The 26,064-nt window shown below is 41.0% G+C and overlaps 1 protein-coding gene and 2 pseudogenes across 1 annotated transcript; all 3 read left to right on the top strand.

Annotated features, from left to right (window-relative positions):
• Positions 1 to 7,942: 7,942 nt before the first annotated feature.
• Positions 7,943 to 8,563, top strand: LOC132843556 (histone H1-like). The gene has a single exon (XM_060866971.1). It carries the CDS (start codon positions 7,943 to 7,945, stop codon positions 8,561 to 8,563), a length of 621 nt encoding a protein of 206 aa, XP_060722954.1.
• Positions 8,564 to 9,188: 625 nt separating this feature from the next.
• LOC132843574 (histone H2A-like) lies at positions 9,189 to 9,557 on the top strand (annotated as a pseudogene).
• A 553-nt stretch (positions 9,558 to 10,110) lies between these two features.
• On the top strand, positions 10,111 to 10,520 carry LOC132843559 (histone H3-like; annotated as a pseudogene).
• The last annotated feature ends 15,544 nt before the right edge of the window (positions 10,521 to 26,064 follow it).

The raw sequence follows: 26,064 nt of genomic DNA, 5'->3' as shown, positions 1-26,064 counted from the left end.
TGTCGGGATGAAGGAAGAAGTCTGTCCGAGTTTGTGGATCTCTCCATTCAGCTGGACAACCTGATGCGCTCGCAACGCGTTCCCACACACGCACCCGCGCGCACGCCCACACGTCATGCGCGCCCCGACTACGGAGAGCCGATACAAACCGACTATACGCACCTCACGCCCGAGGAGCGAGAGCGCCGCTTCTGCCTCCGTCTCTGCCTCTACTGCGGTGAAGCTGGACACCGACTACCAACCTGTCCGACCAGACCATCGCGAGGGCGATACAACCCGGTGAGTCAAAGTTCCATCATTCCACCGTCACAGAGTTGCGCTCAGATCCGCATGCGCCTCCAGATTCGGGGAGAGAGTGTGGGTCTCTACGCACTTATTGACTCGGGCGCAGCTGGAAATTTCATGTCGTGGAGTTTCATTCGAACTCATAATGTTCCAGTAATACCGTGTATATCTCCTTTAGCAGTGGAGGCGATAGACGGAAGACCACTAAGAGAGGGACGTATCACACACCTCACCGGAGATCTCAGCCTGCAGGTGGGGGACCAGCATCAGGAGCGTCTCTCCTTCCACGCCATTCACTCTCCAAGACACGCCCTCATTCTCGGACTTCTATGGCTCCGTCTCCATAACCCGACCATTTCCTGGCCCGAGCTGCACATCACCAGCTGGGGCGACGCATGTTCTGCACACCGCCAGGACTCGGAGGAGCCCTGTCAGCTCAACACCACCGACGCCACACCAATATCCGCCACCATTCCCGGCCTACCACATGAATACCAGGACCTCGGGGTGGCGTTCAGCGAAACCAAAGCCACGGAGCTGCCTCCTCATCGTTCCTGTGACTGTGCCATCAACTTCCTACCAGGGGCTATGCCACCTAGAGGGAGAATCTTCCCACTCTTGCAGCTGGAAGCCGCAGCCATGACTGAGTATATCGAGGAGGAGCTGAATAAATGGTTCATCCACCCCTCTGTGTCTCCAGCGTCGTCAGGGTTCTTCTTCGTCAAGAAGAGGGACGGGGGGCTCCGACCATGCATCGACTATCGGGCCCTCAATGACATAACCGTGAAGTTCAGGTACCCCCTTCCACTCGTGCCATCAGCCTTGGAGCAACTCCGCCGAGCACGGTTTTTCACAAAAGTCGACCTCCGCTGCGCCTACAATCTTATCCACATAAGACAGGGGGACGAGTGGAAGACCGCTTTCTCAACCCAGTCAGGCCACTATGAATATTTGGTCATGCCATTCGGCTTATCGAACAGACCGGCGGTCTTCCAGTCATTTATCAACGATGTATTCCGGGACATGCTAGATCGCTGGGTGATCGTTTACATCGACGACATCCTCATCTACTCTGAGAATGAAGAGGAACACGTCAAACACGTGAGGGCGGTGCTACAGCGCCTCATCCGGCATCAGTTATATGCCAAAGCGGAGAAATGTGAGTTTCATCAGACTGCGACGGCCTTTCTGGGGTACGTTATTTCAGCTGAGGGGGTAGCCATGGACGACGCCAAGGTGCAGGCGGTGTTACAGTGGCCCAAACCACAGACCCTCAAAGAGCTACAACGCTTCTTAGGCTTCGCTAATTTCTACCGCCGCTTTATTCGTGGTTTCAGCACCATCGCCGCGCCCCTCACCTCAATGACGAAAGATGCACCAACCACTTTCAGCCGGCTCAAGGAGAGCTTCACCTCCGCACCTATTCTCCACCACCCTGACCCGGACCGACCCTTCATAGTCGAAGTGGACGCATCCAACACGGGAGTAGGAGCCATACTGTCCCAATGCCAGGGATCCGCCGAAAAGATGTTCCTGTGCGCCTACTTTTCCCGCAAGCTGTCTCCGACGGAATGAAACTACGACGTGGGAGACCGCGAGCTGCTGGCCATGAAAGCAGCATTCGAGGAGTGGCACTGGTTAGAAGGAGCGCGGCATCCCTTCACTGTGCTCACTGACCACCGCAACCTGGAGTACCTGCGCAAGGCCCGACGCATGAATCCACGCCAAGCCCGGTGGGCTATGTTCTTCACCCGGTTCCAGTTTTCAGTAACCTACAGACCGGGGAGCAAGAACACCAAGGCTGACGCCCTGTCACGACTGTATCGGGAGTCAGACCAACACAAGCCTACCGAGCCCATCATCCCCGAGAGGCGAATCATCGCACCCATTCAGTGGGATATCGAGACCGAGATCGCCCAAGCCAACGTTCTGACGCCGCCACCAGACGAATGCCGATCGGCAAAACGTACGTGCCTGAACACCTGCGTACTTCGCTCCTGGAGCTGCTACATACAAGCCCGGCCTCCGTCACCCTGGGATTACAGCCACGACCCACCTGGTCCAAAATAGGTTCTGGTGGCCAACTCTGGTCACAGACACCAGCGAACATGTCCAAAGCTGCACGGCATGCCAAACCTCCAAAGCCTCGCACCAATGCCCAGCGGGCCTGTTACTACCACTCCCAGCGCCACAACGACCCTGGTCCCACATCGCCCTGGACTTTGTCACTGATTTGCCTCGTTACAACAATTACACTACCATTCTGACTGTCATCGACCGGTTCTCCAAAGCCTGCCGGCTGATTCCACTACCCAAGCTCCCTACCACCTTCGAGACAGCAGAAATGCTTTGTACCCACGTCTTTCACTGCTATGGTCTGCCCGAGGACATAGTATCAGACCGAGGTCCCCAGTTCACCTCGCGAGTTTGGAAAGCCTTCTTCGAGCGGTTGAATGTCAACGTAAGCCTCACTTCTGGGTACCACCCACAATCCAATGGCCAGACGGAACGCCTCAATCAAGAGATCATCCGCTTCCTTCATACGTACTGTCAGCACAAGCAGGACGAATGGAGCAAGTACCTGATGTGGGCAGAATATGCCCAGAATTCCCTCATTAAACCCGCCACTGGCCTGATGCCCTTTCAGTGCGTCCTGGGTTACCAGCCTCCCTTATTCCCCTGGTCCGACACACCCACCGACCTGCCGGCCATCGATGAGTGGTTTCGCCGAAGCGGGGAAACGTGGGATGCAGCGCACCGACAGCTACGGAGTGCCATCAGGGCACAGAAAACTCAAGCTGATCGACACCGCAGGGAACACCCTGAGTACCAACCCGGCCAGTGGTTTTGGCTCTCGACCCGTGACATTCGTCTCCGCCTGCCTTGCCGTAAACTCAGTCCCAGGTACGTGGGCCCATTCCGAATCATCAGGCAGGTCAACCCCGTCTCCTACCGTCTCGCCCTGCCGGCCACCTACCGCATCTCACCCACTTTCCACGTTTCTTTGCTGAAACCCGCCTGGGAACCGGGAGAGGATCCTGATGCCGTCACCCCCCCCACCACCACCACGCCGCCACTGCTAGTTGACGGCGAGGGAATATATCAACTCTAAACTCCAGGCGCCGAGGGGGCCATTTGGAGTACCTAACTGACTGGGAGGGGTTCGGCCCGGAGGAGCGCTCGTGGGTGAAAGCCGGGGACATCCTAGATCCGTCACTCACCGTGGACTTCCACCACCGGCACCCCCACAAACCAGCTCCCCGTTCACGGGGTCGACCCTGACGCCACGACCGTTCTCGCGTCGGGAGCCGCTCGCAGGGGGGGGCTCTGTCACGAACTACGAGCCGCCGCCTGAGCGTCACCATAGAGACGCATCTCCGGAGTACTAGCGCGCTTCCGGACTACACCTCCCATTATCCACCTATCACGCTAATTATCACCACCACCTGTTTCTCATCTCCGCTCCCTTTAAAACCACACATGAACTTGACATCTGTGCGAGGTCTCGACTAGTCTCTGTACTGTCATTCTGAGCGTTTTCCTGTGTTCTGGTTTCCTGGTATTACTCTGTTTCTTTTTTCTGACTCTTCTGACTGTTTTCTGCCTGCCCCGACCTTTTGCCTGTTTTCGACTCTGATTTTGCCTTTGCTCTGTTATTTGTACCTCTGCCCTTCCTGACCATTGCCTGTCTGACTACTCTTCTGATCAATATTAAAACTAAGCTGCAAATGGATCCACAGCCGTATGCCTCCTCATTACAGTTGTCTTCCGTGGACGACCAGGCCTTTTTATGCTGCTGAGCTCACCGTTGCATTCTTTTTTTTCTCAGAATGTACCAAACTGTTGATCTGGCCACTCCTAATGTTCTCGCTATCTCTCTGATGGATTTGTTTTGTTTATGAAGCCTAATGATGGCCTGTTTGACTTGCATGGAGAGCTCCTTTGAAGGCATGATGTAGGTTCACAGCAACAGATTCCAAGTGCAAATACCACACAGAATCAACTCCAGACCTGTTACCTGCTTAATTGATGAAGAAATAATGAAGGAATAGCCTACACCTGTCAATGAAACAGCTTTTGATTCAATTGTACAATTACTTTTGGTCCCTTGAAAAAGGGGGCTGGCTACTCTCAAGAGCTGTAATTCCTAAACCCTTCCTCCAATTTGGATTTAAATACCCTCAAATTAAGGCTGAGAGCCTTTCAGCCCACTATAAATATACAACTATAGCTTGAATATGTTTTGGTAAATACCTAAAAAATCAAAAATTGTGCCTGTGTCCAAATATATATGGACCTAACTGTATATGAAAATTGTACTCTACTTCTAAAGATTATCAATCAAGAACTAAATGTATTGTTGCAATTTTGAAATTTGGCCAACAACATATAAGATCAAATAGTATTCATAACAGTAAGTTTTAATTATGTACTTTATTGCTTTTATATTAGTTTTCTTCTTGTTGTTGATAGTAGTAGTAGAAGCAATATTCTAAATGTGCAAATGTAGCACTGGGTAAAACAAACAAACAAACAAAAATAATAATAATAAAACATAATAAACAACAACAACAACAACAACAACAATAATAATAATAGTAACCTATATGTAACCATTGTGCGTTTTTTTAAATCACAATTCTGGAGATGTACAATGTCTACATGGTTTGACATGCTCTTTATCACTATTATAATTATGTTTCATTTTAACTTGATCAAACCTATTCACTCAGTTCCTTTTCACTCGGTTTCTTTACACTCTATCACTAAAACTCTGGGTCCACCAAAAAGTTCCCCTTAGATGTGACAAATTCAGAAAATGAATGAAAGTACTTGGTCTTGTCATATCTTGGGTTTGACTGAAGATCATATTTAGAATATTTGAAAATATCCTAAAATGATTGTCACACACTGTGTATACATTTTACACTGTGTTTTTTGCTTTCTTTGTTTGGCCACATCATTATCACAATTTTATACAAACATCCATTAAATCCAGCTCAGTATGAGCTTGGATATTATATTACACTAGGTACAATAGATTATCTGTATGGTTGCACAAAATTATAGCAATGATGTCTTTTTGTGACTAATGTGAATAATCTCTTGTGTTTTATTTTATTTAAGTTATTATTCCATATCTTAGTGTGTGTGTGTGTGTGTGAGAATGCTCAGGGTGTACTGGGTGTACCCTGCCTGTAGCCCGAGATGCTGGGATAGGCTCCTATCCTCCACATTTTGGAAACTTGATGGATGATGAATGGATGGACTGAAATTATTTTATTAAAAATGTTGCAGTGCTCTGACTACTATGGTGTGTAACTTCAACACTGTATACATTTTGATGACAACTAAAACATTAAAGTGTAACAAAAGATGCATTAATTTTTAACACTGTAATACAAATATTAGAATGGTTTTATACTATTGGGGCAGTTTAGAGATATAACTGTGTTAGATAAACATTCTGTGAAGATGTTGGTCTATATCAGCTTTACTGATGCTGGTAACGTGCTGGTAACATCATATGGATGTAGTCAGATTTACTTTAAAAGTATTAAATATTGTACAGTAATGTAATACGTTGTTGACGTGAAATGTTCTGCACACTAATGTTGAGGATGAAAGTTTACTGAAAGAGCGCAGTTCACTTACTGCGGTCAGATGTCGCCATCTAGTGGAGGTGTGTCACAAGGAAAAAGTCAGTGTCCTGAGATATAAGTCTTAAGTCCTGAACTTCATACCAGGTGACTGTGGATCAGCAGAACAAACATGGGGATGTTAGGATAAGAATAAGGACAGCATAAGACTTTTATGACTAAATCGTGCATTTGCATTTTTATGAAAATGTTTTCTTACGTCAGACTTAAACCCAGCAAGAATGTTAAACTGAACATAGAAAGCATTTAAAAATGTTATACATTAGAGTTGTAGTGACTGTCAGTAAATTCGTTATATTTGATTATTGGTTAATGAATGTGATTTTTATTAAATATAATAAACCCCAGACCGTATGATGCTTTATGCTAATTTTCAGGAGGGAAAAATAACAACAACAAAAAGAAAATCTCCCCAAAGGACTTCACTATTATATGAAAAGACACAAAAGAAGCAGCGCTCCTGAGTAGAGGCCAGGTAAAGGACAAAAGATCAATCTGTTCCTTCCCAGAATAATCACCATGCTCTATTACATAGAATTTGTATTAGTATCATTTACTGAAAGTGGATACTTTATTAATACACAAATAATTATATATAGTGATGTCATATCTATTAATATAAGAGTTGAAAATCATGAAAATTTAGGAGAGGGAAAGCAGCTATTACTTATTACTTTAGCTTATTACTTTAATGATCCAAATGACAAGAAATTACAGACAGAACATGAGGACTCGGGACACAAAGGGACAGGGGAGCTACACTCACAAAGGTAGGAGAACATGGACAGTGTAAAGAAATGAACAGAAGTAAAAACAGAGCCTCGTGTATTTTTTTTTTTTTTTTTTTTTTTTTTGAGCTAAATAAATTGACAGCAAAGAAAAACTAGCTGCATGCCCTAATCTAAACTAACTAAAAGTACAGTGGGTGGCACCAGGACTCTTAGCTCTACATCAGGGTCATCTCTCTGCCCACTGGTGTTTTTCTCTCTTTTGTCCATTTATTTATATGAATGAACTGATAAACAGTGAACTTTGTCAATTCAGCTGCATTACAGACTTTAACATGAACTGTGAGTAAACATTTGAAGTGACGTTTCATATAAGAGCTCGTTCTGAGCTGAGATCTAGTGATTTTTTAAAGTGAATGTTAGAAGGTGAAAATTTGAAATGAATTCTTGAAAAAAAATTCAATTCATTTTGAAGATTAATAAGGAATTTGTGAAAAGTTTATTCTTTTTATTCCTTCAATGTTGTAAATAATTTTTAAACTATTTTCATGTAACTGATCACTCAATCAGAGGTAATAATTAATTAAATAAAAAAAACAAATAGTGCTTAATTTCTTTATCACTAGCTGAAGTTTTATTGAGAGCTATCAGGGAGAAGGGCATCTCACTTAGAGAGAGAGAGAGAGAGAGAGAGAGAGAGAGCTTGCGCCAGGACTGTCTGTCTGTCTCTAGTATACATGTGCTTTACGCAGCACAAACGGAGCTCCGTTATAATTATTACACACAACACTCAGTCGATACAAATACATCAGTCTCATTCACAAGGTTCTCCCGCAACTCAGTAAACACGACTTACAAGCCCCGTGCCTCTTTTTGTCTACTTTTTACACGCCACATCGCCCCAAATGCGCTCCAAGCCGGAGCGAGCCCCAGACGCGGCGTACACTTTTGTGCTCGCTGCACGACATTGTTTTGCGCTACGAACTCACGTCGGGTCTCGGGAAAAAGGACAAAGTCCGTGCTCAACAAACATGTTGCTGAACGCTCGGGATCTTGTCTGCAGCGTCGTATTTTCGCCGAGAAACGCCGTGAGAAAACACACTTGTCACTGTGTCTCGGAAGCGCAGACATTCAGCCACGGCCGGGTTGAGTCCACAACGTTCTCATGCTTACTTTTAAGCCCAGCCACCCGGTCGAGAGGATGAAGGTTCCTGTATTACACAGCGTACAGCGGTACCCTCGTTTATTCTACTATTAGCTCCGAGAGAGATGGCTGAAGTCGCTCCCGCTCCCGCAGCCGCGCCGACCAATGCGCCCAAGAAGAAGGCAGCTTCGAGGACCAAGAAAACAGGTCCTAGCGTCGGCGAGCTCATCGTCAAAGCGGTTTCCTTATCTAAGGAGAGGAGGGGCGTGTCTCTTGCTGCCCCGAAGAAAGCTTTGCCTGCCGGCGGATATGACGTGGAGAAGAACAACTCTCTCGTCAAGCTCGCCGTCAAGAGCCTCGTTACTAAAGGCACTCTGGTGCAGACCAAAGGGACCGGCGTGTCTGGATCTTTCAAGCTGAACAAGAAGCAGACCGAAGTTAAGAAACCCGCAAAGAAAGCCGCGCCCAAAGCGACAAAGGCGGCTGCCAAAAAGCACGCTGCAGCTAAGAAGCCCAAGAAAGTAGCGGCCAAGAAACCCGCAGCCAAGAAATCTCCCAAGAAGGCAAAGAAGCCCGTCACTGCCGTCAAGAAAGCCACCAAAAGCCCCAAGAAGGCCAAAAATCCGGCGACCCCCAAGAAAGCAGCCAAGAGCCCCAAGAGGGCCAAAAAGCCGGCGACCCGCAAGAAGGTAAAGGCTGTAAAGACCAAAGCGGTGAAGGCCAAAAAGGCTCCCAAGAAGAAGTAAACTTGTTTCTTATGTTTTTTACTCCTCAAACGGCTCTTTTAAGAGCCACCCATATTTTCCCTTAAACAGCTGTTTCCTATTCTGATAAACATGATAAACAAAATGATGACGTCATGATGACTTTAGTGGATTCTGTACCGAGTGTTTAGGCAGCTACAGAGTTGTACATTCACCTTCACATAAACGTATGAACAACTAGGGACAATTGGACAGTTTACATTTTAAATCCATGTGCATTTGTCTTTACTCTCTTCTATACTAATATATGCGTTATAGATATAAAACCAGTGAATAATCAAGATACTGATCATGATTCAGTTTACAAAATATTTTCTCTCTACAATGATATGCATTTAGTCTTTTTTTTCATTCATTCTCTCTCTCTCTCTCTCTCTCTCTCTCTCTCTCTCTCTCTCACTCACACACACACACACGGGAGTGGGAGGGGCGTGTGGCGTACAATAGAATGATGGACTGTCCCTGGAATTCTACGGCGTGTCTCGGATTGGTTCTTCCGTCACAAGTATATTAGCCAATAAGAGAGTTGACGTGATGGTTATATCACAGAGTGCTAGAAGAACAGCGCTGTTATTTCGTTGTTGCTCTTAGAACATATCTGAGCTACAAGATGAGTGGAAGAGGCAAAACCGGCTTTAAAACTAGGGCTAAGGCCAAGTCTCATTCATCCAGGGCCGGTCTGCAGTTCACCGTGGGTCGTTTGCACAGGCTTCTGCGTAAGGGTGATTACGCCGAGCGCGTCGGTGCCGGCGCTCCGGTTTACTTGGCCACCGTGCTCGAGTATCTGACCGCTGAGATCCTCGAGTTGGCTGGCAACGCCGCCCGTGACAACAAGAAGACCCGTATCATTCCCCGCCACCTGCAGCTTGCTGTGCGTAACGACGAGGAGCTGAAAAATCTGCTCGGGTGAGTGACCATCGCTCAGGGAGGTGTACTGCCCAACATTCAGGCCGTGCTGCTGCCCAAGAAGACCTAGAAGGCCGTCAAGACCAAGTAAACTCGCACAGCGCTGCGTTTCTCACCCCCCAAAAAGGTTTTTTTAAGAGCCACCCACTTTTACTGGAAAAGAGCAATTTCATCCTAGTTTTTATTAATGCTGTGAGTGTGAACTTATAAAGACAATTCCCCAAATAAGTATTAAAATCTAACATTAATAATTACTGGTCTTGTTTAAAGACGGATGACAGACTAATAATAACAATAATAACGACAATAATAATAATAATAATAATAATAATGACGCCTGCTCTATAAATGACAGAAAGAGACAGTAGGTTGCTGACAGAAAACAAAAGCGCTGTGCTACTGAGAGCGGCAGTAAAATAGGGGCGGGCGGTTTGGGTATCAAACTGTGCCCGTGACAGAGAACGGTCCAATAGTCATCAGGTGACGTAACGCGTTCTATCCAATGGTAGACGTGTGCTTTCAATCCGCCCAATGAGAACAGGGCGGCGTTAGGGCTTAAAAAGACAGAGTTCGCCAGTGCCGTTTATTGTGCTTTTCCTCCGTGAAGTTCACAGCTCGACGCTATGGCAAGAACCAAGCAGACCGCCCGTAAGTCCACTGGTGGCAAAGCACCCAGGAAGCAGCTCGCCACTAAGGCTGCTCGCAAGAGCACCCCGGCTACCGGCGGCGTGAAGAGCCTCACCGTTACAGGCCCAGCACCATGGCTCTGAGGGAGATCCGCCGTTATCAGAAGTCTACTGAGCTGCTTATCCGCAAGCTGCCCTTCCAGCGCCTGGTGAGAGAAATCGCTCAGGATTTCAAGACCGACTTGCGTTTCCAGAGCTCGGCCGTCATGGCCTTGCAGGAGGCTAGCGAGGCGTACCTGGTCGGTCTGTTCGAGGACACCAACCTGTGCGCCATTCACGCCAAGAGAGTGACCATCATGCCTAAGGACATTCAGCTGGCCCGCTGTATTCGCGGAGAGCGCACTTAAACCTCAATTCTGTCTAATGTACACAAAGGCTCTTTTAAGAGCCACCACATTCTCTCTGATAAATGAGCACTTCTTCATATCTGTGTGTGTGTGAGCTCAGAGTTTGACCTATAAAGCTCACTTTGTGTGTGTGTGTGTGTGTGTGTGTGTGTGTGTGTGTGTGTGTGTGTGTTACTTAACAGAAATGATTTACAGACAGAGAGTACAGAGTGTTTGTGTTAGGAATATTGTGTTCAGAGATATGAGTAATTGAAAAATAAATACACATTTACTTGCATAGTGCTTTTAGCAATGGACGTTGTCTCAAAGCAGCTTTACAGAACATGAACACATCATAGTTATACAGAGATTAATATAAAACAAAAACTCAAGGTTAATATTAGACATATTTAAATGTGTTTGTATTTATTCCTGATGAACGTGACTGAAGTGACTGTGGTGAGGAAAAACACCCTTAGGGAGAAACCTTGAGAGGAACCGGACTTAAGGGGGAACCTCATCCTCATGTGGGTGACACTGGACGGTGTGAGTATAAATATACAGTCTGACAATGTTGTATTGATAATGAGGATGTTGTCCTCAAAGATCATGTGTAGTCGTCATCTCCTCTTAGTATATCTGAATATTTAACGAAGCAGAGTCCAACTGGAGCTGGTAAAATATGATTATAGCCTAACTGAGTAAAGAAGTAAAGAAGCAGAAAGCTGCATGATGATTATTCATTCATTCATCTACCGCTTATCTGAACTACCTCGGGTCACGGGGAGCCTGTGCCTATCTCAGGCGTCATCGGGCATCAAGGCAGGATACACCCTGGACGGAGTGCCAACCCATCGCAGGGCACACACACACTCTCATTCACTCACGCACTCACACACTAGAGACAATTTTCCAGAGATGCCAATCAACCTACCATGCATGTCTTTGGACCGGGGGAGGAAACCGGAGTACCCGGAAGAAACCCCCGAGGCACGGGGAGAACATGCAAACTCCACACACACAAGGTGGAGGCAATAATTAATTATTATTAATAATCAATAATAATTCTAATTCAATTAAATGTATAAACAGTTCTGAGATGATTAAAATCACTTCACTGTTACGACCGTCTAGGGGTCAGTCGCAACAGAATGGGTAAAAGAATGTCTTTATACAGAGATGTTATAATTCTTTTCTTTAAATCTTTTATTCAAGAGTTGACAAGGAATTTTAGGCTTCAGAGGAGGACAAGGCCAAAATAATAAACAGAACAATCTTACACAAACACCTCTCATACTAAATCAAAAAAATGAAAGAAAATAAAATACATTACTTCTTACCTAAATCCCTCTCACAAAAACAAAATAATAAAAGGTTTCCAAAATAACTGTTGTCGCTCCCTCTACATACCTTGTCACCATGTTTTAGGCAAAGGTGTATAATTAAATCGGCTGGCTAAAAAGTCAAAAACAGAGTCCATAATCGTATATCAGGCATGGGTCAAGCACAAACAAATCAATCAGTTGAAATAATAAACATAAACCAAGACGAAACAAAACACAGGCTCAACACACTAGGAACACAAACTTTCTCTCTAAGTATTGATGTTACCAGTGACACCGAAGCTCCGAGGCGTGTGTCAAGAAAATGAACCGATTTTCATTGAAGCTTTGTATCGAAGCTTGATTCGTTCTGGCAAAAACACGTGACCAATGATGTCCAAAGCTTCGTTTCACACACACCCACGTGACTGCTTCGTTATCTGATTCAAAGGTTTGAAAGCGTGCGACACGCGGCGCGCCCTCTTGTGTTGTATTGGAGTATTGCATTGCACAGAATCTATTACCTTATATTGAGTTTAGGAGAGTTTATTGTTGTTAATGGAGCCTGTTACAAAAAGATCGCGTTCTGAAATGTGGGAACACTTTTATTTGATTTTGCCCAATAAGGTGGATATATATGCTTTTGTTGTGAAGCCTATATTTATAACTTAAATCTCACTCATCATTGGGAAATTATAGATAGATAGATACATTTTACAACTTTATTGTCATTGCATAGTACAGGAACACAGCAACGAAATGAGTGCAGCTACCAGAAGTGCAAAATGCAAAATTTAGCAGTCGTGCAAAAGTGGAGATAAATATATAGCATATTTACAGCAGGTGGTATATACAGTATGAAAGCGTAAACAGTAAATAAATATTACAGAATTACAGAAATGGTTCTAAGGCTATGGCATTGAAGAGGAATGTGCACAGTGAAAGGTTACAAGATTACAAGATTATGGCATTTAAGGAGTTAGCAAGCTGAATTAACAGTCTACTGCAGCGTGCACGTGCAATCAGAGCTGGAGGCATTTATCTATAACGTTAATCAGCGGAAAGCCACAAAGACGGCAACCAAAAGCAGTGAAATGTCACTGTTCTTATTATGAGTTGTAGCACAAACAAAATATTCATGCAAACATTCAATTCAATACTAAATAAAAATAACATTTATTGATTTGGTCTTTGTCTTGTGAATATTTGTTTATTAATGACTGCACTCATTGGACACACTGTTTGTAGAGAATGCACACATACATGAACTGATTTGATTCAAGACTGACATCATTACATCATGCATAAAATTTTGGTGTCCACTTTTGCCATTTTGTTTTACAACCCCGAGTTATGTCTAGGGAGTTCTCAGAGTCAGCAACTAGTGATGACCAATGTGGATGTGAGTGGACGGACAAGACTAACTGGTACAGAGTGATAATTACTATGAATTGCCGACCACAGTAATGACTTCTTCCGGGGGCGGTGTCCGTACACTGCGTCTCTGCCCTGCACCGACCGGTATTGGGTAAACTGCATTGCACTCGTGCAGCCAATCCGCTGTAACACAAGCAATTAAAACACAGCTGCAAAATACGTGCCTTGGCACGTAACAAATACCATAACTTTTGGCTTACTATGTAGTCATATAATATATAATATAAAACTCTTCTTGTTTTAAATTCTCACTGAGGGCTAAAACCCCTAACCGCCCCTGCGCTTATGCCGACCGAAAATCACTGAAATTTTACTTTTTACTTTTACTTCAAATACTTAAGTACATTGAATATCAGAAAATTACTTTTGATACTTAAGTACATTAAATATCAGATACTTTAAGACTTTTACTTGAGTAATATTCTAAAAGGTAACTTTCACTTCTACTAAAGTAGAAGTACGATATTTGTACTTTTACTCAAGTATTGCTTTCTAGTACTTTATACAACACTGATGAGGTTATATCACATATACTTAGATTTTAGTGTGTAGCGCCCATAGCGTTACTGGCTATTATGGGGTGACTAACCTGAGCTCTTTTTCATTTTACTGAAAATCTTAAGGGGGGGGGCACGGTGGCTTAGTGGTTAGCATGTTCGCCTCACACCGCCAGGGTTGGGGGTTCGATTCCCGCCTCCGCCTTGTGTGTGTGGAGTTTGCATGTAAAAAGTAAATGAAAACTTAATTAGAGGTTCTCAGCTGCAGGCCTGTATGTAGCTGGGGTTTTATGGAAGCCAAACAAAATGGCTTTTTTGTTTTTTGTTTTTTCACTGTGAAGGCCACAAAGGAGAAATATTACTTTTGATGAAGATGGTTGCACACCCTTTCCAGACATGTTCAATAATTTAGGCTGTCCTAAATGTAGTACTGTGCTTGTTTAATACAGTGTTTACATTGATGCCATTATGTACTGACCAGTCATGATGGTTTCAGTTGGATCTGTTTTTGGTTTGTCAGAATTCATCAAATTCAGAAATCATAATGTTCCATTAAGCTGGTGGCAACAGTGGGCAAATTTGGGTCTTGCCCACCCGATTCACAATCATGTGGATGCTGCAGCTTTCTGGTCTGAGCAAAAATGCAGAGAAGCAACAAGGAAAAACATTGACTGTATGCAGGGGCGTAGCACAGGATCGTGGGCCCTATGCAAAGATACTGTGTGGGGGCCCTATTTCACTTTTTTAAGAATAATGTAAAATGAATAGCAATTAGTATATTAAAATTTGCATTACTATAGACAGGACATATGATACCACTTGTGAATGGTACATTACAGCATTGAAGTATATGATGTATAAAATAGTATAACAACGTGTTATTTACATTCATGTCAATGCAGCAGCACTGCATATCATATTTTGATCATAATATGTCCTAACCTTTATAATAGATGGAACAACTCAGTATCTTTTTATAAAAAAAAAATTGCAGTTTAACAATATTTAATTGAACTGTGTTTTATTTAGGGGGGCATGGTGGCTTAGTGGTTAGCACGTTCGCCTCACACCTCCAGGGTTGGGGGTTCGATTCCCGCCTCCGCCTTGTGTGTGTGGAGTTTACATGTTCTCCCCATGCCTCGGGGGTTTCCTCCGGGTACTCCGGTTTCCTCCCCCGGCATGGTAGGTTGATTGGCATCTCTGGAAAATTGTCCCTAGTGTGTGAGTGAATGAGAGTGTGAGTGTGCCCTGTGATGGGTTGGCACTCCGTCCAGGGTGTATCCTGCCTTGATGCCCGATGATGCCTGAGATAGGCACAGGCTCCCTGTGACCCAAGGTAGTTCGGATAAGCGTGAGTGAGTGAGTGTTTTATTTACAAATACAAACATTAAACAATCAACATGGCATTCTTTGTGATGTAAAACATTGCAGTATTTCCAAAAAAAGAAGAAAAAGTGCAAATAGCACCTTGCCTCAAAAGCAGATCTGGCTAAATCTAAAAAAACAATAAACAAAATAAATACAAAAACATTAGATGCTGATATTGACATGCACGGACATGGTCACTGTCCTAATGCCCATTGGTGGGTCTTCTTGTTGGTGAAATCACTGATGAGATCATTTTTTTTGCTAACTTGCTCTCAATAGACAGAAGTGCGAGACTATTTAGTCTCTCCTGAGACATTGTTGACCTCAGATAGTTTTTCACTAACTTTAATTTGCTGAAAGCCCGCTCACCTCCAGCGACAGTCACAGGCAGTGTGCAGAATATCCTTAATGCAATACAGACCTCTCCAAAAATACTCCGTAGCTGCATTTTGTAGATTGCATTAAGGAGCTCAAGAGGAGGCAGACTGTTTGAAAATGTTGCACTGTATATAGTTTTCATTTCATTTTCCAACTCAGCAGTGAGGTCTTTATTGTACTTTGTTGTAAGACTTCTGCATGTTATCTTCATTTGGTCTTGACTCATATCTGTTAATTTCAGAATGGGTGCAAACGTTTCACAGATGGCTGCTGCTGTTTGGAACCTTACACTTAAGTCATGAATAATTGCATCCATTGCAATAAAGAACACATTGTTTCGGAATGCAATTTCTGCACACTCTTCAAATGTATTCTCAGCACGGTCTTCATCAGGCATACACTTCCTTTTTCGCTTTTGTTTATTTTCTTTCTGAAACTGTGCAGAGATCTCCATTGCCTCTGCTACAAGGGAGACTTCAGTGAGCAACGAGTCCCATTCTCTGTGCATAGCCTGCATCTCTTCTTGTAATGCCCTGATGTTGTTAGTTTCAATTTCAAGGGTAATATTTCCTGCTTGAAGAATCATATTTCTATTTTCAATGCACTGTAGACCTTTCACCCATATAGTCAGAAGAACAACTGCATCAAAAGTCTTGAAATAATTCTTCAGACCAAGGGCTTCTGACCTGGCTTCATTGGTCATATTGCATGACACCAAAATGGAGTCTAGTGCCTCATTTATCATGGGTAAGTGATTTGCAATAAAATGCACAGCACCTATGCGAGCACTCCAACGAGTGTCAGACAGACGATGAAGCGAGAATCCTGTTTTTACTTTTAGGATTGCCCATCGGTCTGGACTAGCACTGAATAGATTGTAGAGCCTGTTGTCTGAGCCGAAAAAGGTGGAGACCTCAGCACAGGAGGCAGCTGCATGTAGGCCCACCAGATGCACATGGTGAATATGTAGCTAGTGGATTGGCTTTGAGAATTTCAGCTTGTACTCCCTTAACCTTTCCTGACATATTGGCCCCATTGTCATATCCCTGTCCCCTACAATCCTTAAGTGGTATTCCATTTTCTTCCAGTACACACCCTCAATCATTGCAGAAATTTCCCTGCCTGTCTTCTTATAAAAATCCTTGAACTGAATAAATCTCTCAGTTATTTCCCAGATGCCGCTCTCTTTTTCTTGATAAACATATCTAACCAACAGCACATTTTGTTCTGTATGAGATATGTCTGGTGTTGAGTCACATATTACTGAAAAATATATTGCATCCTCTCTTTCAGTTAGGATTGTGTTTTTCACTCTTTTGCCACACAGGTCTATAAACTTATTTTGTGTCTCAGGACTCAAGTAATGAGTTAACCGTGAATCTGTCTTCTTTTGTCTTACTTTTTGTAAGTGCTCATTCAAAAGGGGGCCATAATGAGCTAGCAACTCAAGAGTTCCTTGGAAATTCCCATTATGTATGTCATCCAAATTTGTTATTTTGCCCCTGAAAGGCAGATTTTGTGATGCCAAATGAAGTGTCACATCTAAATGTCTCTGTAAAATCATTTCATTTTTCTCTATCTCTGTTTGCAGTTGAAGCTGCAGGTGACTATCTACTCCTTTAGCTGATAATAAGGAGTTCTGCAGTGTCTTCCATTTCAAGTAGCACTGCTTATGTGGCCTGTGTGTCTCATGTTCTGGAAATTTGCCATTTTATGTTTGCCAATTTGAGTCCATGTTTGCTGGTAAGAGCACTTGGGGATGGTCGTTTGTGCTCATGTGAAAACAGAAGACATGGGATGCAAAACAGAGATGATTCACATTCATATTGTAGATCATTTGGAAATTGTTTTCCTGTCTTATCTTTTGTAGCAATTTTGGTTAAATTGGTTTCTTCTAGATTTGGATTTGAGAGTTTAAGAATGATTGAATCCCGCTGCTGATTTGTCAACTTCTGGGGCTCTGGCCATAATGCTGGATCAACACCTACAAACTGAAAACTAAATTCATTTCTTTCTTCCTCTACCACGTTCTGCACATTATCCTTCTCACTGTCATGTGGCTGTGAGGAATCGTTTGCTTTTGTTTCTACACCATCTTCTCTGGCCTTACTGCTGCCTCCTGCATCTACAACCTTCTCTTCCTGTGGTGTGAGTACATCTACAAGCATGAATACAGAATTACAATTACCCAGAGTCATGAAATACATGTCTGACGATTATTCTACTATTTATTCTACCATCAGTTACAGTACATGATGTGCATAGTGTAAGAACACACAGTAAAAGAGGAAGTAATGACAAGCTTATTATATTTAAATACAATTTTAAAAATTAATAAACAATATTATAATTTCTGCACAAAAATGTTTTAAGTTTGTTGGATACATAAACAATTTATGGTTGTTTGACTACACTTCGTGGCTGACTGGGCTTACCTTCACTAACATAATCATCACCTTGACCTACTGTAAGAATGTTTGAAGGGCCTTGTTCACTTTCTGTGGCTGTTTCTGGAACAGAGTGTTATGTGCTTAATTTTTTTAATTCATTCATACTTTTACAATTATATATACCATTATTCATGTAAAATGTTGGACCACAACATAATGTTTTGATGCAAAAACACACAATGTGCAAACATTGTTTTATATTCACATTTAATCTCTAAAAATACTTCTCACACTTTCCGTGTTACTTCAGAGTTTAGTAGTATGATAAGAACATTTATCACATGTTTGGAAACAAGTTGTGTCTTATGGAAATAGAGACAATTGTGCAGCAACTTAACAAGCATTTATTTTACTGGCTAGCACTGACTAAAACAGATTGACATTGTGCAGTGCTTTAGATCACACCTGCTCTCTTTAGAAAAAAAACTTGTGAGGAGTTGTTTTCCCTCATTTTGTTTTCTTTTTCTCTCCTCCCTCTCCTTTCTTTTCTGATAGTCAGGTTTTTGTTTTGACATCATGTGCAACGGCGGCGCGAGTATCGCGTCTCTCAACACCGGCGGAACACTCACAAACTCCCCTGTATCATCCACCAAGTCCGAGCACTCTCTACTGTCCCTCACAGCCAATGCGCGCTTTGCATCGCTTCTAGGCAACCAATAAAATTATGTCCAGACTGTGCATTGCTGCATGTACGCTCGAGGTGGGAGGGGTCTACGTAGATTCGTGTCAAAGCAAAGAGAGAGAGAGAGAGAGAGAGATTATGACTGGTGGTGTTTATTGTAAGTGTTTGTTTGTGTGTGTGTGTGTGTGTGTGTGTGTGTGTGTGTGTGTGTGTGTGTGTGTGTGTGTGTGTGTGTGTACCCTGCCTGTAGCCCGAGATGCTGCGATAGGCTGAAAGAGCGCAGTAACAGATGCAGCGCATTGTGTGGTTCACATACTGTGGTACACATGTCGCCGTCTAGTGGATGTTTGTTGCAAGGAAAAAAAAATCAGAGTTCTGATATAAAATCACAATTATTATTATTATCATTATTATTATTATTATAATTATTATTATTATTATTTAAAATGAGGGGGAAACAAGCTTCCATATTTTTTCTTTCATTTGCTGCTGTAACATAGAAATTTTCCCACTGGGAATGAATAAAGGTAAATCTTATCTTATCTTATCTTATCTTGCGACCTCTGTCTGTTCCTACCTTTCAGTTCTTTTTTTTTTATGTTTGGATTATCTGCTTGTGATTCCTGTAATAAACTCCTCATATGAATTCTAATGTGACTCCTACAGTGGATTCCTTTTAATCCTTTTAAAACTTTTAAAACTTTTACAAATCATTTGTGCAACACAAGGACACAAACAGTGAGGAATTAAAGTAGCAATTTTTTAAGTTAAAAAGTAAAGTTATAAATAACAATCTTAATAAATTAATATTTTACATGCCAAAGTATCACACAAAATATAAAAATAAAATGATAAAATACTGTAAAAAGAACTGATTACATTTGTTCACAAGATGTTTTATGACGACTTACAGAAAGAGATTTAACATCATATAAGTATTATGCTAATATAGTAAATATAACAGAGTAACAGTTAGTCCAAAATTAGCATTTATCTAAAGATAAAAAATCAGATTTAGAGCTCAGACTTTATTTACTACTGGAGTATTATTTCCTTCTTTCAGCTTGTGAAACACAACTCCATCTGGTTGTTTGCACCATTTCACTGTGATCTATTCTGTCCTCAAATGGTCCTTCAGTTTCTGATTGATCTGAAGAACAGAATATATCTTTTATGACAAAATCATATAATGTTGATTTGTAAGAAAATGTTTTCTTATGTCATTCCTTATGTTTTTGTCTTTAAAAGGAATCCACTGTAGGAGTCGCATTAGAATTCATATGAGGAGTTTATTACAGGAATCACAAGCAGACAATCCAAACATAAAAAAAGAACTGAAAGGTAGAAACAGACAGAGGTCCAAACATAAGCTAGATAAGATAAGATAAGATAAGATAAGATAAGATAAGATTTACCTTTATTCATTCCCAGTGGGCAAATGTCTATGTTACAGCAGCAAATGAAAGAAAAAATATGGAAGCTTCTTTTCCCCTCATTTTATATAATAATAATAATAATAATAATAATAATAATAATAATAATAATAATAATAATAATAATAATTGTGACTTTAGATCTCAGAACTCTGATTTTATTTCCTTGCGACACACATCCACTAGATGGCGACATGTGTTACTGTTACTGCGCTCTTTCAGCCTATCGCAGCATCTCGGGCAAGGGTACACACACACACACACACACACACACACACACACACACACACACACACACACACACACACACACACACACACACACACACACTTACTGTACACTTATACACCTAAGAATTTACCTCATCTGCATGTTTTTAGACAGTGGGTAGAAACTGGTGTAGCAGAAGCTCTTACACAAAAGAGAATGTATTATTTAATATATTGTATTATATTTTCCAGTATATTTACATATATGTTTGTTTTGTAATATATTTGTTGTTGTTTAGTTTGTTTCAGAATGGAAGACCTTATTTGTTTTCTTAGAGAGAGAGACATATCCTGGTGTGCACTATACAGAGAATGCAGGAGGACAAGGTATTGAACCAAACTAAATGACCTATTTAATTTAAAATGACATAATGACAATTGTTTAAGGGAAGTGAATAATTAAACTCACATACCATAAAGGAAGAGAGAGAGAGAGAGAGTCCTGAAAAATGGTTAGCCAAAGAGAGTGATAGACATCGTAACCCAAAGACTTCCAAGATTTTTGTGAAAATATGTTATTTTGGGTGAACTAACATCTTTTTTTTTAATTTATTTATTTTTTGCTATTAATAAAGATTTTGAAGATTACAAAGTGAAAATGTCACGTTTTGTAGAATGACACATGAATGTTGTAACCTGGAATTATGTAAGTCACAATTCATTATAAAAGGTGGAGAAATGTTCAGACAGTTACAGAATCTTCAGTTTTCTGAAACATTTCTCAAACATTGTGCACACCGCCTTTAACACAAGCTTAAACAACGTGAATGACACTAACCCTAACCCTAGGGCTCACAAGTTTTGAATACAGGCAGGCCGACCTTCTCCACCTTCAAACCCCTCCCCCCACACACACGTGCGTATGGGGACACCCCTTCCGACAATAAAAAATAATAATAAAAAAAGTGGGGGTGTTGTTGTGTCAGGTAAGGATCTCTGACCACAATTTAACCAAATACCAAGTATTTATTCAGTTTCCATTTATTTATTAATTTGTGTGTTTGTGTTTGTGTGTGTGCAAGATTGAGATAGGAGAGAGAGAGAGGGGAGAGAGGGAGAGAGAGAGAGAGAGAGAGAGAGAGAGAGAGAGAGAGAGAGAGAGAGAGATTATGACTGGTGGTGTTTATTGTAAGTGTTGACTTTTTGGACTCCTTTATCATTTGTAATGTTGCCTCCCATTGCATGACTGTCACTCTCAATGTGTGATACTTGACAGTCCTGTCTTTTATATGTACCTGGTTTGTATAAGTAAAATACTTTTATATTTTTGTTCTGTTTTTTTTTTTTAAGTTATTATTCCAAGTCTTCTGATGCTATAGACTTGAACTGCACATTATTACTGTCTGTTAATTTTACATTCTTGCATTGTCCAGTGTAATGTTATAGTGATACAAGATACCATACTAAATATATAAAAGCAGATGAATAAACATTGATCATGTTTATCAGTTTAGCAAGTAGACTATGGTTATGGGTACTGAGGTTCGCTCCATGGTCTGAGGTTATTTGCGTAGGAAAAAACTTGGACAGCTGTAGTTCAACACGTACAGATGTCAATTTTATATGAGGAAATAATGACACCAATTTCACTATATGGTCAATTTGAAATCTTAAAAGTGTATACAAGGAATTTAAACTGCATACAGGTGGATACTGTAGAATAATTATTTTAATCTAGTCATCCAAGTCCGGTCCCTGAAGGATCAACTGAGGAATCACAAGAATTGCAGAGAAAAAAGTCAGAATTCTGAGATATAAAGTCAGAATTATCTTTTATTATTATTTATTTTTTTTTTTTTTTTTTTTTTTTTTTTTTTTTTTTTTTTTTTGCAGAAACAAGCTTCCATAGATATTTTACAATAAGAACATTAGATCAGGGGTGTCAAACTCATTTTGGTCTGGGGGCCTCATACAGCTTAATCTGATCTCAAGGGAGCCAGACCAGTAAACTCATAGCAAAATTACATAGAACTAACAATAAGTCTACTTTTTTCTTTGTATTAATGCAAAGAAGAAGTAAATTATAAAAATCTTTATATTAAATGAATTGTCCCTTTTACAAAAATATATTATGAACAACCTCAGTAGTATGTACAATTTCAACAACACTTTTACCCAGTTTAACATTTATTTAAGTGCATTATGCATAAAAACTGAACACAGTTATTGTACAATGGCGCAAAACATTTAGTCACAGGTTTGTGGAACTTAAACACTGTCCTGCATGTTAACATAAATCAAACATCAAAATATAGAAATTGTTTTAGGCGGGTCATGTCAATATGGGTGGAGAGAGTGTGCATGTGTGACATTAGCAGAAAGCGGTTTTAACATTGGAGGATAAAAACAAAGAAAGAAAGAGAAGAAAGGCTTACAATAAGGCAAGAAGTAGGACCCGTCTTAATATACAGTAGGATCAGCTTTCCAGCAATGGAGAGAACTGAAGGAGCAGGAAGTTGGTCACATATTCACAGTTTGGAGTTTCCCGAGTCAATAACTCCTGAGCTAAATGCTGTTACCTCACAAAACGAGGTTGCAGCTGCCTCTCTACATTACTACGATACAAAAGAGGTGTTATTTGTGTAGTAACAGCGTTTAGCTCAGGAGTTATTGACTAAAATGCCACTCAGACCCTGAAGCTCAGTACTACCATCTGCTGGTAGTTCCGCCGAAAATGAAATTGATTTTTTTTCATCTTGCAGATTTATACCCCGGGCCGGACTGAACTCCCTGGCGGGCCGGTTTTGGCCCACGGGCTGTATGTTTGACACCCCTGCATTAGATTTTAAAAATATATTTTTTCTTTTTCTTTTTTAATTGTGAACTGCAACAGAGTGGTACATAAAAGCTCCCTTTCCTGAATAAAAAGAATAATATGAATAAGGATTTTGTGTCTGAGGTGGGAAAATATGGATATTTGGGTGGAGTAACATATCTTTGAGTTTGCTCTTAATAAAGATTTTGAAGATAACAAAGTGAAAATGTCACGTTTTGTAGAATGACACGTGAATGTTGTAACCTGGAAGTATGTATGTGTGACACTTCATTATAAAAGGTGGAGAAATGTTCAGACAGTTACAGAAGAATATGTGTTTAACAGATTAGACACATACTTAATGTCATAACATCGTTTTACCAGCAGATGGCAGAAAAGGATTGTTGTATTTTTTCTGTATAATTTCTTTTACAGTTAGTGACATGTATTTATGATTACTGTGTTCACATTTACACCCTCTTCACATAGTTAGAACAACAGTCTATGTGACTGAATCACCTTTCACTGCTTTGTACAGATGTGGCCTTTAAAAAAGCCCGTCTCGGAGAGAAGAATGCGGCGAGGACTTCCAGCATTCTGAGGTAGTCTATCGAAGGGGGGTCAAATGTTCAGCGCAGGAAATACAAAACCTGTAGAGGGCAGTCGTGTTTCATGTAGGCTGTATGTAGGCTAGGCTTCATGTAGGCTGACTGCAACCTGAGTGGCACAGATCGATTGACACATGAGATCAATGTAATGTGCGAGTATGAACTCTCGCGGAACTTTGATGCCATAGATTAATTTGCCTGCGCAGTGCTGCATGCAGTCAAATGCATGTAAACAATACGCCTGTTTCATTACATACAGGCCGAATACAAATGCCCCTACACTCGTAATATTCATTTATAAAAAAATAAACAAAAAAAAAACGCACTCGTCTGGCAGATATAACGGAGGACTCCGCTTTCTTAAACCACCAACTGTTGATGTTTGATTACAACTATTCATCTGTTCAAGAATCGGCTTCTACTATGTCCAACACATCACAGCAATGTCCCTCAGCAATGTCATCATTTTGTTTGAGCGATTAAGAAGCGATTAAGTTTTCCTCTTTTTTAAAATGCTGTAAATATCTTTATTAACTTGTATGATACAACGCTGAAACAAATGGTGAATGGTAAATGGTTGGAAAGGGTCAATAAAATAAATGTTTTATGACATTGTGAATCATTCAGAAAAAAATGTAAAAACTAATTTTATGAAAATACTTATATTTAAAAATGTAAAAAATGTAACTGATCGAGTTAAATAGACACATGCAAATAAATCACCTTTTTTCCCTTCTTCAAAACAAATGCCCTTTTGGTAAATATTTTAAACAGTCAGTGATATAATCAGAACAGAGAAACAAAAATGAAAATATGACAAATTAAGAGATTTTATTAAGTTACTTTAATCATTTATTTTAGAGATATTTATTTTATATCATTTTTACAGCTGTTTATGAACATCAAAAAACAAACAGTATATCTGTATCTGTTGTATTAAGAGACAAAGTGTTCTTATGCACCACCTGGTGGATATTCTGTGAAGCAAAACACATTAAGGTGGATTGCTAAGATAGTCCCCCCGAACAGAAGTGCAGAAAGACGTTTGTTCTTAAAGGCCACATCTGTATTATGGAAAATCATTAAATAAACTCAGCTTTCACTCTCACTCACTTTCTACCGCTTATCCGAACTTCCTCAGGTCACGGGGAGCCTGTGCCTATCTCAGGCGTCATCGGGCATCAAGGCAGGATACACCCTGGACGGAGTGCCAACCCATCGCAGGGCACACACACACACTCATTCACTCACGCAATCACACACTATAGGCAATTTTCCAGAGGTGCCAATCAACCTACCATGCATGTCTTTGGACCGGGTGGAGGAAACCGGAGTACCCGGAGGAAACCCCCGAGGCAAGGGGAGAACATGCAAACTCCACACACAATGCGGAGGTGGGAATCGAACCCCCAACCCTGGAGGTGTGAGGCAAACGTGCTAACCACTAAGCCACCGTGCCCCCTACTCAGATTTCAAACTTCATGAATTCTTCTATTGTTCAAACTCATCAAAACTTCAACAAATCTGTGTATCTACAGAATATTTTTCACCTTTACATATTGTTTTATAAACTAATCAATATAATTAAAAAAAGTCCAAGCAAATTATCTTTATTATTATAATAAAATATATTTATTCAAAGTTTTAATAAAATAAATAAACCAACAGACTAAAAATAATGTAACAAATGCAGTATATTATTAATTGTATTATTAATGTATTAAGTATATATTAATATATATATGTGTTACTGAAGTAAATAAGTGTATTGAAGTGTAGGTGTTAAAAATGCAAACAAAATAATAATAATAATAAGAAGAAGAAGAAGAAGAAGAAGAAGAAGAAGAAGAAGAAGAAGAAGAATTAAATGTAAATATAATCGTTAGCCTAATGTTAGCTAAACTGCTAGCAACCATAACTGTCAGTTTACATTCCATACTAAAATCCTGAAAGGAGTTGATGAGCTTAGATAATGAGAATTTAGTTTATTTCCACAATCTAATATTCAAGTCTATTAAAAAGTCACTTTTCACAACCCTGACTACACTTTAGTGATTTACACTAAATCCTACTTAGACTAGTGATTAGTCAGATCTGGTGATAAAGGGCTTGGTGACAGATGTATGTTGTCTACCTAGAGAACTTCACTAATCATTTAATTTACACAACATCATAGTGACTATAAAGGTAGTTAGCTTGCTGAAGTCAGTTTGAACAATTATACAGGAGCATTTTTTAATAGATGTGGGTGGTGGACAGAGGCAGGAGGTTTTAGAGAGTTTAATCAGGTCACTTGGACAATGAATTTAAACTGTTTAAATCTATCAAAACATTATCTACAGGGTATGAATATTAAGATGTTGTTGTTACAGAATTCAAACAGTAAAGTAAAGGAATGCCCGACTCTGCTTAGCTTCTGAGATCAG

This window comes from Tachysurus vachellii, chromosome 3 (genome assembly GCF_030014155.1).
Source record: "Tachysurus vachellii isolate PV-2020 chromosome 3, HZAU_Pvac_v1, whole genome shotgun sequence".
Taxonomy (NCBI): domain Eukaryota; kingdom Metazoa; phylum Chordata; class Actinopteri; order Siluriformes; family Bagridae; genus Tachysurus; species Tachysurus vachellii.
Note: the sequence above shows the minus strand (reverse complement) of the source record. Positions and strands in the feature narration are given on the sequence as shown.